The sequence below is a fragment of the Sander vitreus genome, chromosome 12 (genome assembly GCF_031162955.1).
Source record: "Sander vitreus isolate 19-12246 chromosome 12, sanVit1, whole genome shotgun sequence".
Taxonomy (NCBI): domain Eukaryota; kingdom Metazoa; phylum Chordata; class Actinopteri; order Perciformes; family Percidae; genus Sander; species Sander vitreus.
This window is the reverse complement of record NC_135866.1, coordinates 16006000-16024068: the sequence shown is the minus strand read 5'-3', so window position 1 is coordinate 16024068 and position 18069 is coordinate 16006000. Positions and strand designations below refer to the sequence as shown.

At 36.9% G+C, this 18069-nt stretch overlaps 1 protein-coding gene across 3 annotated transcripts in view; it reads left to right on the top strand.

Moving 5' to 3' along the window:
- Window positions 1-17418, top strand: part of LOC144526988 (pituitary adenylate cyclase-activating polypeptide type I receptor-like) — a 29336-nt gene extending 11918 nt beyond the window's left edge. The window contains exons 6-14 of one of the 3 annotated variants that reach the window (XM_078264791.1): window positions 242-374; window positions 2464-2617; window positions 5336-5396; window positions 5930-5999; window positions 6117-6208; window positions 6400-6483; window positions 8500-8629; window positions 10329-10370; window positions 12798-17418. In XM_078264791.1, the coding sequence (XP_078120917.1) occupies window positions 242-374; window positions 2464-2617; window positions 5336-5396; window positions 5930-5999; window positions 6117-6208; window positions 6400-6483; window positions 8500-8629; window positions 10329-10370; window positions 12798-13022 (991 nt within the window). In that variant the 3' untranslated portion in view covers window positions 13023-17418. The remainder of the gene's footprint in view (window positions 1-241; window positions 375-2463; window positions 2618-5335; window positions 5397-5929; window positions 6000-6116; window positions 6209-6399; window positions 6484-8499; window positions 8630-10328; window positions 10371-12797) is intronic. The other 2 variants (XM_078264788.1, XM_078264789.1) reach the window with 2 other exon arrangements.
- Window positions 17419-18069: the final 651 nt, after the last annotated feature.

Sequence of the window (18069 nt, the reverse complement as noted above, 5' to 3'; positions counted from 1 at the left end):
GTTTCTCATCATTGGTACATGGCTTGTTCTCCAAATTTTCTTTCATTTCGGTAAAAACTAATAAAATTTAGGGGGAAAAAAAAGAAGAAAAACAGTGGGAGTGACAAAATCCATAAAAATGTGGTTTTTGTTTTTACATTTACAGTTTTTTTTTACATCTGCATTATTTGATTTATTTGTCGGAGCTTTTAAGAGTGAAAACAAGATATGATTTGATATATTTTGTCTTTCTTCTCTCCAGGAAGCTCCACTGCACCAGGAACTTCATTCACATGAACCTGTTTGTGTCCTTCATCCTGAGAGCCATCTCAGTCTTCATCAAGGATGGGGTGCTGTACGCTCAGGAAGACAGTGACCACTGCTACGAACACACAGTAAGTAATTTTTTTCATATACTGTGTGATCACTCAGAAGACCTAATACACACACTATCTGTAGCTCATAAATTACTTCCTCATGTTTTCCATCAACAAGAAAGACCGTGACTGCTGCTTGTTTGGTTATTAATGAAATTAATGAATAATAATGAATTCCAATACACAAGGCTAATTATTTAATTAATTTAAATTTGAAGCAGATAATTGCAAAATGAGGCCTTTATTATTCTAAATGGTCCCTGCTGCAGGTTTGAAGTCTGTATAAGATGTTTGCAGAGTTTTGGCAGTTGCAAAATGTTTTCAAGATAAATATTATTAATTGCATATTGGTTAATCGGTTCCAGAGAGCATTATTAAAGGATTTCATCGACATGCAGCCACTCATTTTATAAAGGAAAGCATGCGTATAAAATGTGATCAAGTGTGTTCTGTTTGAGATATAAAGAGAAGTTCATAAACAGAGGACTTGAAACACTTTTTTGATATGCACCTTTGAAGGAACTTCAATCACATGCAAATGTTTACATAAAGCAAACACGCTATAGAGCTCAACAGTCCCGCCTACAGCGGGTTCCGGAAGTAAAAATACAATGCAATTTCTCCATTGACAAATTGGAGTATAAGCCATAAAATCGTAACCGTCGATGGTAGACTTAAAACCAGCATACCGACATGACTCAGCGATTGTATATGCTCATATAGACACCACAAATCATGGGGCACTACCCTTGTTTTGAAATAAATGTCTTTTATTTGCGATGTCTTGGATAAGTACTTCATTACCCACAATCCTGAACAATCCCACAGTGATGCCTCTGATTGGTGGAACTCATGCTACCCGATTTGTGCTGCCTGCACGATCCGTTATGAGGATTTACGACACTGCACAAATCGCGATCTGTTCCACGTTAGCCTCTGCCGGGAAGCTAACGTTAGTTTAGCTAACAGCTAATTCGGCTAACCACTAGCTGACAGCTTGATTCAGTCTAAAATAACGTTAACTCAAACTTAACACTGGGTAAAGCCGTCTACAGCTGACGTAACAGCCGTTATATATGTTAACGGTTATTTTCAGGTTTTATTTTGAGGGTCTTTTAAAATTATTACATGCTGTCTCAGCTAGCGGTTAGCCGACTTAGCTGTTAGCTAAACTAACGTTAGCTTCCTTTGTTCAGTGGTGCGCGGTGGTTTATGGGATGAGTAGTTCCTTCACTCTGAGATGACGATATGTACATAGTATTGTACCTTTGACTTTTTGGGATTTTCTGTTCGTTTTTTTACTCAAAATGATACGTTGTATGCTTATGAGTCACGTACCACCTGGTTAGCCTAAGGCATAGTCTAAAACTCTTTATATATGGATTTTTCCAGACGTCAATGGGAGAAATGAATGGGAAATTTACTTCCGGAACCCAAGGTATCTCAGAGGAGGGGCGGGACTGTTGAGCTCTATTAGATGACTAATACTCCCTGATTACAAATGCAGAACAAGCTCTTAGCCTTTGTCTGGTAACAACACATCGCTCAGTGTTGTTAAGCAGGCATGATAAATAAACCTAATTAGGTATGCTAATGGCTTCAGCAAGGCCAGTGGAAATCTTCTACTAGAGGCTCATTAACATATCAATGGTTACTTTGCCCTTTTTTTCAACCCAGCTGCTTTAACCTAAATCGCTTTGGCAATCACAGGTCACCATTGTGGCACCGCGGTACAGTTCTGTAATTGGTTGACCCCTGTTAGAATATGGACTCTTTCATTGTTAACATAATGTAATTAAGTCCAGCTGACATGTAGGTGGGTTCAATCCACATATAGATGCTAAATGCTACATTTTGAGGGTAATTGCAGTGTGTTGCGATCTCTGTTTACACTGTGATTTACAGGAATTGAGGACGTATGTCACTCTGACATTTATTGTCTTGAGCTTTTAAAAGAGGCTGATAATTAAACATGGATTTTACATTTTGAACAAAATGCTTTTACTGAGGATAAAACAACCAAGAAAATCTATTTCCCACCTGCACCAATAACATTTCCCTCTGCCCTTGCTCTACTAACACACCTCCCTTGTGTTTCCCCGTGCAGGTGGCGTGTAAAGCAGTGATGATTTTCTTTCATTACTGTGTCATGTCCAACTATTTCTGGCTGTTTATTGAAGGTCTTTATCTCTTCACTCTGCTGGTGGAGACTTTCTTTCCTGAAAGACGTTACTTCTACTGGTACACTATTATAGGATGGGGTGAGTAGTTATGGTGGAAAGTAGCAACTTCTCGTTCTCTTCTTAATGTGAATTTATTCCACAATTTAAATTTTCAAAATGTAATTTACTTATTACGGTGGCCAACAGGGGCAAACACCCTGCAACTTAAGAAAACACACCCAAATAGGCAAAACACAAGCAAATTAAGAAAACAACTTCATTAATTTGACAACACATGCGCAGCATTCAGCAAACGCGCTGCAAATACACACAACACAACCAAATAGATAAACGCGCTGCAAATATGAAACGATGCAAAAAGAAAAGCACACAAACATAAAAAAACGCGGCATCCAGATTACACAACGGAAGTTCTCCAGACCTCTAGAGGGAGGAGCTAGTGGAACAGCTCTGACTTTTTATTAGAGTCGGGTATGGCTGCAGCCTGGAGAACTCCATAGACTGTATATTAAATTCATATTATTATTATTATTATTATTATTAATAATAATAATAATAATAATAATAATAATAATAATAATAACAACAACATAATGTATTAATAATATAAAGTCTATGCTCCCGTCTCATGCCCTCCCGGCTGGTGCCGTTCCCAAGTTTCGGCTTTTCAAAATAAAAGCTTGCGTCTGGTCCGCTATGTGTTTGTACTTTGGTGTGTTGGATGTTTGTGAACTAAACAGTACGGCAATCATGCTAATGAATACAATAACTTTTTCAGCAGATGTCTTACTTACAACACGTTGGAGTTAGCAAAGCAGTTTTGTGTTTACATGTAAATTGGCTGGTTTACTAAACAGGGAGGGACTATAAATCCTGTCTGTTTTTTGTATTTCAAGAGCGAATTGCTCCACAATATGAATACAGATTGATCACTTATTTTGTTGGTAGCCGTTGTTGTATAATCACAATATTACACTTGAGGAGGCCTATACTTCAGTAATGCGCCTTTCGGACCTCGAAATTAAACCCTCTCATGTAATATGGCTTAAACAAACGTCAACGTTAAACGCTGATGCAGTTTTAAATGTTTTATTATCACGAGTTTACAGACGTCTCTGCTGACTGAGTATCACCTGTGACCTGAGCCGAGACACACCCGCAAACGAGAAAACATATCTCAAACATAGACTTAATATTTACAGTCTATGCAGTTGCTGTCTCTCTCTCTCTCTCTCTCTCTCTCTCTCTCTCTCTCTCTCTCTCTCTATATATATATATATATATATATATATATATATATATATATATATATATCTCTATCTCTCTCTCTATCTCTATATATATATATATATATATATATATATATATATCTATCTCTCTCTCTCTCTCTATATATATATATATATATATATATATATATATATATATATATATATCTCTCTCTCTATATATATATCTATATCTCTCTCTCTCTCTATATATATATATATATATCTACTCTCTCTCTCTCTATATATATATATATATATATATATATATATCTCTCTCATGATAGATATATATATATATATATATATATATATATATATATATATATATATATATATATATATATATATATATATATATATATATATATATATATATATATATATATATAACTTCCATTGTGTAATCTGGATGCTGCGTTTTTTTTGTTGCATTTGTTTTCTGGGTTTGTGTGCTTTTCTTTTTGCATCGTTTCATATTTGCAGCACGTTTATGTATTTGGTTGTGTTGTGTGTATTTGCAGCGCGTTTGCTGAATGCTGCACATGTGTTGTTTTCTTAATTTGCTTGTGTTTTGTCTATTTGTGTGTGTTTTCTTAAGTTGCAGGGCGCCCTTGTCGGCCACCATAATTTATACCTTTTTTGTGTGAATTTGATTTTTATTCAAAAAATAATTTATGTTTAGAGGAATAGGGAAAGGAATAGGAAATGATAGCACAATGGTAAATGCTGTTGTATTTTGAACGAAACATACAGTATATTCTGGATTCTCATCACATACAGTTTGTCTTTGTCCTGGATGTCTCCTTAAAACAGCTTCTTACTTATGTATGTGCCAAGACCTTTTAGATTTCGGCCAAACTTGCCAATAACTGTTTATTCAAATAACATAGTAAAATACAGGTGAGGTAAGGCGAGGCAAGGCAGCTTAATTTGTATAACACATTTCAGCAATAAGGCATTTCAAAGTGCTAAAGTGTTAAAAAAAAAATATATATATTTTTAAAACAGCTAAACTAGAATAAGACAGATATGAAATACAAGAATAAAACTTACAGTGCAGTATAAGAATTGAACAAGTATTTAAAGAAAGGCAGCATAAAAAAGAGAGGTCTTCAGCCTTGATTTAAAAGAACTGAGAGTTGCAGCGGACCTGCAGTTTTCTGGGAGTTTGTTCTAGATATGTGGCGCATAAAAACTGAATGCTGCTTCTTCATGTTTAGTTCTGACTCTGGGGACAGAAAGCAGACTTGTCCCAGATGACCTGAGAGGTCTGGGTGGTATTGTAGCCAAACAATTTAGCATTCTTCCTCTCCTGATTATGAAAACAGCTTGCAATAGTAATCTTTGCTGTGATTGATGAATACCCGACTTTGTAAACAGGGTCACAACCACAAAAAATATGATATATAATTGTTGAATGTTGGTATTTCCCAAAAGTATGTTTGGACAAATGTGAAGTACTGTGATTATTATGACAAATGTACTGCCTTTTTTTCTCCAATGTATATGACTACTGTTATTACAGGAACTCCCACCATCTGTGTCACTGTCTGGGCAGTTCTGAGGCTCCACTTTCATGACACTGGGTATAACTACTCTTCCAACTTTAGATTCACTATTTGAAAGGGAATAAATGCATGTTAACTGTTGTTCATATCGTATAAGGCACTATAATCTACTGTATCAGAAAAGAGGCAGAAGCCTTTGGGTTGCTAAGACACAGAAGTCCAAATTTTGTATGAAGATAACTCTCAATTTCCTCTTCATCTTGGCAACTATACAATTTAAGATGGGGATTTGCAATTTCAGGAATTTAGGTAAACAGATAAGGGAAATAACTCCCTTCACCACAGATCATCTTTATCTTTTATCATTTATTGTGCAAAATACATTAAAATACTAGTGAGTGTAAGCAAAACAGAATTCTTGGACTGATTTTTCTAAGGTTTAATTATAATTTTAGGGCTGCTTCCATTTTGAGTCATCTACTCCCCTCTGACACTCCCCTCCACCCTTCTTATTCTGCAAATAGCCACTTGCTTGACATATTGTACTAAGTGTTGAGAGAAAAGGTTAATGATTATTGAAATGCACTGTTCTCCTCCTCCTCCTCCTCCAGATGCTGGGATACAAATGATAACACTGCCCTCTGGTGGGTGATCAAAGGACCTGTTGTGGCCTCCATTATGGTATGACGGATGCTAATTTGTTCATTCCAATTTTCTAATTTCTTATTTTCTTCACATATCCATTGCTTAACTGGCTGAAATGTAATGTAATTTTGGTTTTGTGTTGTTTTTTCACAGATCAACTTTGTCCTCTTTGTTGGAATAATCATCATCCTGGTGCAGAAGCTTCAGTCCCCTGATATCGGAGGAAACGAATCAAGTATTTATCTGTAAGTTACAATAAGCAAATTCACTAACTCCAATGTTATGTAAAATTAAAAGGTGTGTGTGTGTGTGTGTGTGTGTGTGTGTGTGTGTGTGTGTGTGTGTGTGTGTGTGTGTGTGTGTGTGTGTGTGTGTGAGATGTGTCCCTAAAGATGTTGTCTTTGTTGTATTGTTGTGTTGTCTTTGTGCTGTATAGCAGCTGTGCTCAGAAATGCTTCAGTGAGCCCACACAGGCTGTTCAGCATTCGTGCAGGATGTCAGAGTTATCCACCATCACACTGTAAGTGTGTGTGTGGTGTGTCTTGTGTCGACTGCATGTGTGTATCTGTGTGTATTCTTTTTTAATGATCTGGATTCTCAAATGCATACTCTCTCTCACACACACACTTGTATTCTGTACTTGTGAGGACCCTCATTCACATAATGCATCCTCTATAGCCCATATAATCATCACAGTTACCACTTACCCCGAACCTAAACCTTACTCTAATCTGAACCTTAAAATTAAGTCTTAACCCTCAAACAGGCCTTAAAGGTCCAGCCCAAAGTGAGGCACCCAAATTGTCCTTACAAAATTCAAACTGGTCCTCACAAAGATATACACACAAGATTACACATTCGCACATAATTTAATTAATCTGCTTGAAAATGTGAAAATCTGTAGGTTTTTAGATTTGGTTCTGAGAATAATTGGCTTTTTTCTGCTCCTCAAAAACAGCTGGCGGTCACTGGACTGCACTGTAAAAACCACTGTGTTGCACATTTGTGCCTTCCATTATTTTATTGTGTCATTTGTCGTGTATTTCTGTGTTTTTCCATTCGTTATGTGTATGTCAGACACTATGTTTTACTGCATTATACGGACACAAATAAGATTTGGATGCAAATAATACTTCATATGCAGTAGGCGATTTCTATTTTTAACGGGAGTGGGGGGGGATGGAATGACCCAATAAACAATTCCTTTTTGATACCCCTACCCAAAATCCAAGACAAAACTGACGAGAGGAGACTGAGAAAAAGTCGCAATTGCAAACCTTTCTGCTACTTCTGCACCACGGACATCACACCACCATTCATGAATCAATTCACAGCACAGTTAGGCCACTGATATTCCAAAGCCATGGTCGGGGCCATAGATTCCAACTTGCACAAACCTCAGTCAGATCAATGAGGCAGACCTCTGCGTGGTTAAAGGGTATGCATTTTGGTCATTTTGCTAACAAATTGCCTACTGTCTATATAACTACAAGGATAGATTGTACATATCAACAGTTATATGTTTCTTGTCTCAGTCTCAATTTTGTAATTAGTACACTAAATCTAACTTCAGCTTTAAAGTAAAGATAATGCTGGTGATATTCTATATTTTTCTTATTGTCAACAAATCACATATAAAACCAAAACCAACAACAATCAATTACTCTATACTTTCTGACTTGCCTACAACATCCCCAAGTCCATTAGTTGTTTAAAAAATGGGTAACAAATGCCTAGTTTAAATTAAAAAAGAAAAGAAAAAGAAAACGCTAAGTAATTTTCTAAAAAAGCTGGGCACTGTAAACAAACAGGAGTAAATGGTGCATTTGTTGGGAACTATTTTCATTGGCTGACAGTTGCTCCCATTGCAACAGTGTAGCTCATTAATGTGTTTTTAATAGTTTTTGGACAACAATGGTGCTTTATTGCAGTAGTAGTAGAATAAGATATCAGGCTTTGGCTACTCAGGCAATACTTGTTTGTAGGATCGAAGAACAGAACAAGGTAGCGATGGAGTTTTTTACACTATCGTCATGGCTGAGCCGGCAAAAAAAAAGCAGAAAGCAAGGAATGCATTGTCGAAGGAACAGAGAAAGAGGAAACGGCAGACTGACCAAGCGAGTTTTTACACAGTGTTGCCAAATATCTATTCCGAAGCTGTAGGGGGAGATCTATAGAGAAACCTGCAAGCAAAAAGCAAGAAAACAGCGAAGAAATTGCCAAAACTGCATAGCGCCCCTTTAAATGTAAACTAAACTAAACATAATCATATAATTGTAACTGCTGCATTTTAATACATTGATGCATTGATTGAACTTGAAGATGAACAGGGATTCATTTATTTCTTTAATTTGTGGCTTGACTAAAAATTGAAAACTGTGTGTAAATGACTAGTTTACTATGCAACAGTAGTCAGAAAATGTGTCATAATTGCATTAGTAGCTCTGTTCTTGCATCACGTCCAGCTGACCAGCATTAGTGACACATGACTTTGATTTGTGTTTGACTTACATTTCATTAAACTGTTTTTGTGTAGGCGTCTGGCGCGCTCCACCCTCCTGCTCATCCCCCTGTTTGGTATTCACTACACTGTGTTCGCCTTCTCACCTGAAGATGTCAGCAAGAGAGAGAGACTGGTCTTTGAGCTAGGACTGGGATCCTTCCAGGTACGCTTTAACAGCTCACAATACCAGATGATGAAGGAGAGAACATAATGATGATAATAAATCATCTGAGTATACAAAAGAAAAAGTATTGCAACAACTGGATTAACAAAAATATAGATTCGCTGTCTAGGGACATTGTGTCTTGTCCCAGGAAGAATCAAAGAACAAACGATCAAATGAATTACATGTCAAACATTCACTAGTTCCAGCTTCTCAAATATGAGGATTTGCTGCTTTTCTTTGTGTTATTTGACAGTAAACTGAATTTCTTTTGGTTTTGGACTGATGGTAAGACAAAATAAGCAATTTTAATCACTTTTGGGAAACTGTGATAGGATTTTTTAAATCAGTTCTTACATTTTATTTACAATATGATTCGTTGATTACAGTTTTTCTTGATTGCTTTGATGCAGCAGTCAACTCAAACTTCACATGCCTTCAAACAACACAACTTGCGAACAAGTGTATGAGCTCTTCCAATCAACCATTACACAGTGGACAACAAAATACAAAATACAGCACTCAGTGTGACTGAGTGTTACTGTACGTAGCTTTCATGCCAGTGCCATTTGTTGTCAAATTTGCCTTCTTTCAAAGATTTGGAACCAGAATCAGAAATGCTTTGATGCAAATTTTATTGATTCCATTGATCCTTATTTTGAAACTGTGGCTGAAAACTGAAATACTGTAAATATTACACAAAATACATGTAAACCAAAATAAAATCTATTAGAGTATAAGAAATTAAGAAAATAAAATATATTACAGTAAAGTATAAACATCTATTACTGTAGAGTATAAGAAATAGCCACTATTGATACTCAGTCTCTTCTGTCTTGATGATGAGGCCACATAGGCATGATTGATAACGTGATCAATAACAGTTGCCCGAATTTCATCAGAAACCTGAGCCCTTCCAACTATACCTCCACCTCGCACTCGGACTCCTCTACCTCTTCCTCTCACACTCACACTCACACTCACACTCACACTCACACTCACACTCACACTCATCTGCCTTTGACCTTTTCCATCCATGTTGGCAAAGAACAACACAGATGCTGCACCTTTAAGGCCTGCAGACTGATTGCTAATTGAAGATTTGTGTGAAGGAGTGTCAAACAGGTGCTTCAGTGATTTCATACTGATGTAGGTAGTTTCTAATAGTTAGGAACAGGTGGTTTCTGTTTGGTTACCATAGCTAAAACAATGGAGTTTGGACTGCTTGAATGACATCCGTGTTAACTGTTCTGCAAAAGGGTGGGGAACAAGTGTCAATCCAATGAGAAAGGGTTAACACATTTGCAAGAGGTGTCTTCTGCTCTGCTGAGACCGTGATGATGAAAACTGAGTGGATCCCAGTTTCTTTAAGCAGGTCAAAGCAATCAAGAAAAACTGTAATTCATTTATAGATAATTTATACCACAAACAAACTTAAGTTGCAGCCCTAAATGTTATGCTTTAATTTTTTATATGAAACATCTAAATCTTCTACTAAACATTTATCCCTGGATACTGAAGTTGAAGTTTTTCAAACAGATACATCTTCAGAGCTATCAGCACACACTATTTTGTAGTATAGCTTTTAATAGAGATGACTGAACATTTGAAAGTGTGTCCTTCCTCACAATGATGCAGTGTTTTTTTATGAATCTTAATCTGTTTTTCTCTTATTTTTGGTCTCTTTTCTCTTCCTCAGGGCTTTGTTGTGGCTGTCCTCTACTGTTTCCTCAATGGAGAGGTAAGCTTTGGTCCCTTTTCATAAATAGAAATGCTTTAAATGCTATTTTTGATGCACGTGAGCAAATTGTAGGATAAATGTCTCTAAATATGTGGACTGATTATTACCCAAAACAGTAACACTTTACTATAAGTCCTCTATTTCTAAATGTATAATATATAAACAGGTAATTATTTATAACACACTATAATTTAGATGTAATAGAATTTAACGATATATAATTAAAATAAAGAGAGAGAGAGAGAGAGAGAGAGAGAGAGAGAGAGAGAGAGTGTTGTATGATCGTTAATGAATTTCAGCAGAGGTGTTAATTTCCATACAGGTTTAGTGGCTCGATCATTAATGGTGAAGTAGGGGATTTGATTCGCGGGGGTATTTTGGCGACAGTAATGTTATTAGTTAGCAGTATGTTAGCAGTAACGCTACTTAATTAACCCGGGGTGAGTCTGATGAAAAGTGCTGTGTCTGCCCGGTTCAGCGCTGAGATTTTCTCGCATTGCACAGCGCTGTGAAGGAATAATCTAAGAGATTACGTTATATTCTGCCTCTGGTTAGAAGTGGTGAATGTAGGCTAGAGCTCATAGCAATTTAAAGTGTAACTCTCGCCAAAATGCAACCTAGGATCTTTTTGTGAATGTACCCGAGTCAAACTTTCGTTTAAAAGCATATTTAGGACGGAAGCGTCACTTTTAAGATTTACTGTATTCTCATTTATTGGTCAAATGGCCTTTTGAATGGGAGTGCTAAGGGCACTTTTATGCTAGCCTCAAAATAGCTACTTTTAAAACACTAAGAAGGCTCGACACAACATGAAACTTTGCTCCAAGTATCACCAGGGGCTCTACACCTTAACGAAAGCATTGACAACATTGTTTGTGTACACAGAGTTAACTAAAAAGAGAGGTTTTGAGCAACTCACGTTAGCGTTGTTGTTTACGCTATCCGCCATTTTCCCAATCCAAAATAGGCGATCTCCGAATGCAAATGAATGGAATTCATAGGAGGAAATGTCATTCTTATATGAGGCTCCTTTTTCAACTACAAGGTCAATATTGTACGACAAAACAACGAATTATCCGTGCATTTATATGGAACTAAGCTTGAGGAGCTTTCCATCTTTACTCTCCTCCCTCGACTATTTTTGACTGGCTCGATAGACGCCGACCAGAAGAACAACAGCTACAGTGAGTTGTTCAAAACCTTTCTTTTTAGTAAACTCTGTGTACACAAACAATGTTGTCAATGCTTTCATTAAGGTGTAGAGACCCTGGTGATACTTCGAGCAAAGTTTCATGTTGTGTCGAATCTTCTTAGTGTTTTAAAAATAGCTATTTTGAGGCTAGCATAAAAGTGTCCCTAGCACTCCCATTCAAAAGGCCATTTGACCGAAAAACGAAAATACGGTAAATCTTAAAAGTGACGCTTTCGTCCTAATTATGCTTTTAAACGAAAGTTTGACTTGGGTACATTCACAAAAAGACCCTAGGTTGCATTTTGGCGAGAGTTACGCTTTAATACTACATAGTGTCTGGCTTTTTGTTGATATTTAGTGTTGGCAAATGGCTTTTTGTTGAGTTTCCTCTTAAAATAGACATGGAAAGGCGTAGCTACTTTTTTTCACCAACCTTATTCCACACAACAGTCGCGATGTTCCTTTCAGCTATCCGCTCGTGCTCCAGGAAAATGAAGAAAAGTAAGTTTGGTATATCCAGCAATCATGTAGCTAACGTTGGAAGCAGGAAAAGAGTCAAAGGCGGTAACAATCCTAACTCAAGGTCCACTTAGATCTTTTATTAGTGCTTTTAGTCACAACTTGTGGCCTTCATCAGTTAATGGAGTTTGCTCCTTTGTGGAAATACTTTACAATAAGGTACACAAAAATGTAGGTAGTTACTGAGGAACGAATGAGGAACGACGAGTAGTTAATGGTTAGGTAATCATTCGTTAATGATTAACCACTCATATATATATATATATATATATATATATATATATATATATATATATATATATATATATATATATATATATATAATACACATAGAAAATAAATGTAAATTAGTGATAGTTAATAGAAACCTGTGGGCCAAATCTGTCCTCTTGATGAAAACTTTATATCAAAACTTTGACATTTATTTTTCACAAAATAACTGCAAGACTCTGACATTTGCTCTCAAATTAATTAAAATAAATAAAACAAAACATTGAAAACATGCAGCACAGGTCTAACCTAATTGCTGACCTCTGATGTAAAATATGAAGACTTTTATATTATAGTTTATATTCTATAACCTTTACTAACTGTTACGAATGCTTCACAGGAATGACAAGTGTTGACAAATACATTAATACACACCTAATGTCTTAAACTGTCACCCACTGGAGCTGGTACAGCTTAAAGTACATTAAAAAAATGACCTTGTGAAGTTTCTCCCTGAAGGTGCAGTCGGAGATCAAGAGGAAATGGCGCAGCTGGACGGTGAACAGGTACTTTGCTGTGGACCTGAAGCAGCAAAGGCACCCTTCGTTGGCCAGCAGTGGAGTGAACGGCGGGACTCAGCTGTCGATCCTCAGCAAGAGCAGCTCCCAGATTCGCATGTCCAGCCCACTGGCGGAGAATGTCAACATCAGCCTCCCAACCTGAGCGTCTGATTGGCAGGAGTCAACTTCAAGGTGCCGTTCCACTTATGTACATCCAGACCAACCAGAGCAGACCAAAGTGGCCCCTCATAACTCTTACATTCTATAGTTAGGTCTTCCGAAAATGAGATATTTCTGAAAGCATTTACTGGAGATTCATTAGAGGTGCATAGCTGACTTTCATAACTTCATTTGAATATACATGATAATTTGTTTGAGTATTTTAGTCGACTCTGATTGTGATCTTTCCTGATTAATGATGCACTTGATATCTTAACTGACAAATTCCACTACATACATTAAAAAAGAGACATAATAGAAATTCCCTTTCTACCAATGTTATCTATTTTAAATTTTTTAAATAATATTGATGTGGAGTTGTTGCCAAAAACAGTACCAACTGTAAAAAAAGAAAACAGTAGTTAAACACCGAATGTAGGGGTCATATTTGGCTGTTTGTGTGTAAAGTAAATGTGCTTCAAAGTGCCATACAGGTTGCCTGACTGGATCCGATCTCTTTACAGTCCAAAGTTAAATAACAACCGTGTTCGCCTTGCTTGTACAAATGCACATTGTTTAAATGTTTCATCTTAAATTTAAACATTTTTCTACAATCAGCCGTAAGTACAGAGTATGTCAAAAGATCAATGGGGGGGAGGGACTCATGGACTTTGTAAATAGTTACTGTTGGTGTTACGATCAGAATTTCTTTCTTTTGCCTAATGCAGTATTGTAATGACCTTTTCAAACAAAAGGAACTGGAGCCCAAATCTGTAGATTTCATCACACATCCTGAGGACCCAGAAGATCCTTCCCCCTATATTCTGACCAAATTTTTTTATAAAAATACACACAGTATATGAATGAACACAATGCCAATGAATGAGCACTGTAGGGCAGTGGTTTCCAACCTGAAGGTTCACAAGATTAACCTGAGGGCTTGTGAAATGTCAGATACAAGTTAGAAAAGAAAACCAAAATTTTTCACCATTAAATTGTGTTTATTTTAGCTTTTTTCGTGTAAAACCAGATACTTTGATGTCTCCAGGCTTCTAAAAATATTCAAACTAAAGCATCTGAGAAAGGAAAATCAGGCTTAGCTTGAAGTGATCACAGCTCGTAAAAATGTGTGACTTTTGATGAGGGGTCGTGAGTTGACTTTGAATTGTTTTAAATGATCACAAGACAAATTATAGACCTTCTGGCGAGCCAGATCCAGCCAAATCAGGCCAAGGGTGTAAATTGGGGGGGGGGGGCCAAGGCCCCTTCCCTACTTTCTATCCCCTGATTCTGGTACCCTTGCTCGGACCACACCCATCTTGGCAAGACACGCCCTCCGTAGCATTCAAGTGCTAGGATCGGCCAGGCGTCCATGCTCCCACATTCAGGTCCTGTCCCCAAACAAATTGGGCTGTCCTGACCCTAAACACTCGAGGTTAATGCCTACCCTCAACCATAACGCAGGTCGAGGTCAGTGCCTAACCACTCAGCTGCTATGCAGGTCGCGTCTTGCCAAGAACAGTGGGATTTATGATTTATCCTCACAGCTAGTGTCAGTAATTTCCTCCAGTTGATTTCCCTTTCACAGACTTCATGCAGACTGTGAACATGTGAAAACGTGCCATTTAGTGGATGCTTTTACCAAAAGCTCCTCATAGTGCCTATGAGGAGCTTTGGGTAAAAGCATCCATTGGGTAAAAGCATCCATCAGTTTATATGTACAGCATTGTATTGTAGGCGGCGAAAATCAAACCCTCAACATGCTCTTAAACAATAACAGGACTCTTTGTCTTTGTCCTCTTTTCTTTAAACTTCAACCCATCGTGCCATAATAAATTGCTCTTCATTTAAAAAAAAGAAGTAATGAATTATCTCCTACACTCATATTCCAAAGTGCCTATCGTCAGTCTCAAATAGTTATCACTTTTATTTCCAGTACATTAAACAGATATCTATCTAAAGTTGTAGTAAGTCATTTCCTGCAGAGAATGTACAGAGTGGTGTGTTTTTATTGTGGATTGTGGTGCAATTTTTCAAGTGAAAAGAGTCCTGCTTTATTTATTTTTTAATCATGATGAGTTTGACAGTTGTGTAATAGCTCCACATAACTGCTATCATCTATTCAAGATAGTGTTGCCCATTTTCTCTCTGTCTTTTTTGTTTTTGCACAAACTAAGCTAACAAACAAACAATAACTGTCGAGTTGAGGAAATCATTTAATAAGATGAAATGTGATGTGTACGATGTGTACAGGAGGATTTATTCACAATATTTACTCAAGATAGATATTTATTTTTTGACTGTCATCTGAGCTGATTAAAAGAATGTAGTATCTTTAAACAATATATTGAATATTGTTGAACAGAAAAGGATGTATATTTATTTACCATAAACTGGTTCCATGTGAAATGACTCAATGCATAGTACACTTATGTCATTTAGTTGTATGCCTGATTTCATTACATTGATTGATATTGACTCTCTTGGTCAAAGTGCCATAAATGTAGTGACAACTGGTGAGATGTGTGGCATAATGTCTCATTTCTAATTTTAAAGAAAACTAAAAAACACTCACAGGAAATTGCTGTCCAAAACTGCAGAGGATATTGTGAGAAATAAAACAAATACATAAACTCTAAAAAGCGAGATAAAACATACACACCACTGAGGAGATGCATCAGTTTTATGCATCTGCTTGGCTGCTTTTGGACAAAACGATGTGTGACAAGATACTATCGAGTGAACTAGAGCCAGAGGTTTAATTAGGAAGTGGAACAACTGCAACAGATAAAACACAAAGTGTGTATGAGGGTGTGATTAAAAACCACTCTGCTGCTGCTTACGTGTTCTATCACCAGCCGTCACTCTGAGTCTGAATCGGCTCAGATGGAAACGACCATGTCTAAAAGCTGTTACTGTCTGTAAAAGAAGAGTAGACAACTCCTTACTTTACTATATGTGCTGTATATTTATTTACCACAAGGTGGCAGCAAAGTCTTAGAATTTTTGTTTGACAGTTTTATAGAGAGGGGGAAGTTTGACTGACATTGATTTGCTTTTTGAGCCTTGTACTTTGGATTTTTGATGAAATAGGGGTAGTGTGGAGCATTGAGTCACTTGAATGCCACATGCTTAACATTGTTCACATCTACGTTTTGTGATTTTTCTTTACACAAATCAACAAACAAGCCTACAAATTGGAATTTTCTAAATCCGCACTGATGCCCCCTCTAAATCCTAGAATTTTCTTTCTTCTCTCTTTAATTTCAAAACAAACTGTGAACTTACTGAGATGCGAGTAATAATTGAGAATTGGGGGCACCTTTAACTGCTATAATAAATGCAAGCTGTTTAATGTAATTTTTGTTAAAGCTGACCACACCTCTCTCCACCCATGCACCTCTTCTTATGGTTAGTTTAGCAATACGGTAACACACTAATCTTTATGTGTCAAAGAAAAGCACTTGACAAGTTTTCTCAAAGCAATAGTCTAACAATTTTCGAAATATGTTCATTCACTTTCCTGCTGAAGTTTAGGTGAAAAGATTAATAACACTTTCATGTGTATAAGCTAAATATAAGGCTACAGCCAGCAGCTGGTTAGCTTAGCACAAAGACTGGAAGCAGGGGGAAACAGCTTGCTGGCTCTGTCGAAAGGAAACACCTCACTTAACTTCCTGTAAAACCACAACATGTATTTCTACTCTTCTGTTGTTGTGCAGATTAAACAAACAAGATGTAGGCCTAGGCCTAACTTGTCTTATTAGTGTGCGTCCACTAGCTAATATCTACTAGCTAGCTGTTTAATCTTAGCTACTATATATTGGCTAACTAATAGCTACATTATATCTAGATTATCACTAGCTAACTGTCCCCCCCTAGATCTTACTCTCAGCAAGAAAGCGAACATTTAAAATGTCAAACTATTCCTTTAAAGGTAACTATTCTGTGTGTTTGTGTGTGTTCTATTGATTGCCAATGAATTTTTGAATGTATCGATGTTGCTCAGCTGCTCTTAAATGTCGCCTGCTATCAATTTGCCATGGTGTACAAATGATATCTTTTCTTGATTATACAGTACACTGTAGATGTATATTTTTGGCACACAGGTCGGTGGACCTCTTGACGAAGACCTGTAATGTTTGTGACCGTGTTTTTGTACATTTATGTTAATGTAACAGTTTTTAGAGTGAGTATGTTTGAAAGTTGGAGAGAGTGTATTCTGTACGCATGTGTATGTAATGACAAGCATAATTGAGGATCTAAGTAACTTAAATGTCAAAAGAATATCTATAAGACCTCATCCATATTATGTTCTACCTGTGACAGTGTGTCATGTGTAACATGCGTTCTGGTGTCCAAAATTCATGTCCCAGGTTGTGTAAATTTGACTGCAAAATAAATCTATCTGTGGTAAATTGTTGTATTTTGTGAAGATTTGCTTTATTTCGCTTAGCTATCCCATCCATTAAAATGGACAGTGTACAGATTTGGCAGCAGATTTGAGTACGTTGTTACTTTTTATCATAAGAGGAAATTATCTTTTGGCTGAGTAAGATCCTTGTTTTAAACCAATGAATTTAATGTAAGGAGAAGCGTAAGACAGACCAATTTGCTGCTTCTCTTTCCTATTTTTTTTATCCAAATCAAGGTACATATAGTTTTGCAGTGGCAGACCTATCTGGTCTACTCTAGCCCTTTGGAGTAAGGTCTGGCTACCCCACACATTCATTCTGGGATAGGAGAAAAAAAACCGCTTTGGGTTGTTTGCATTTCTTTAAACCAATCACAAGTGTCCGCTAAGCTCTGGACACAGCGACAGTGGCTCTGTAAAATGGTCTCGGAAGGAAACATGTTTTGGTGGAACATTTGCACCCTGCAAAAGAAAACGGCACATATTAAATTAACTGTTCACACAATACAGTAATTTGAGCTATTTAAATTCAGTCCATATCAGTCCTGCACATATTTTCAGCCTGCAAAGAAATAATGAAACTGCTTATGTTCAGTGCAACACAAAACAATTGAACAAGTTAACCTCATTTTACATAATTAAGCA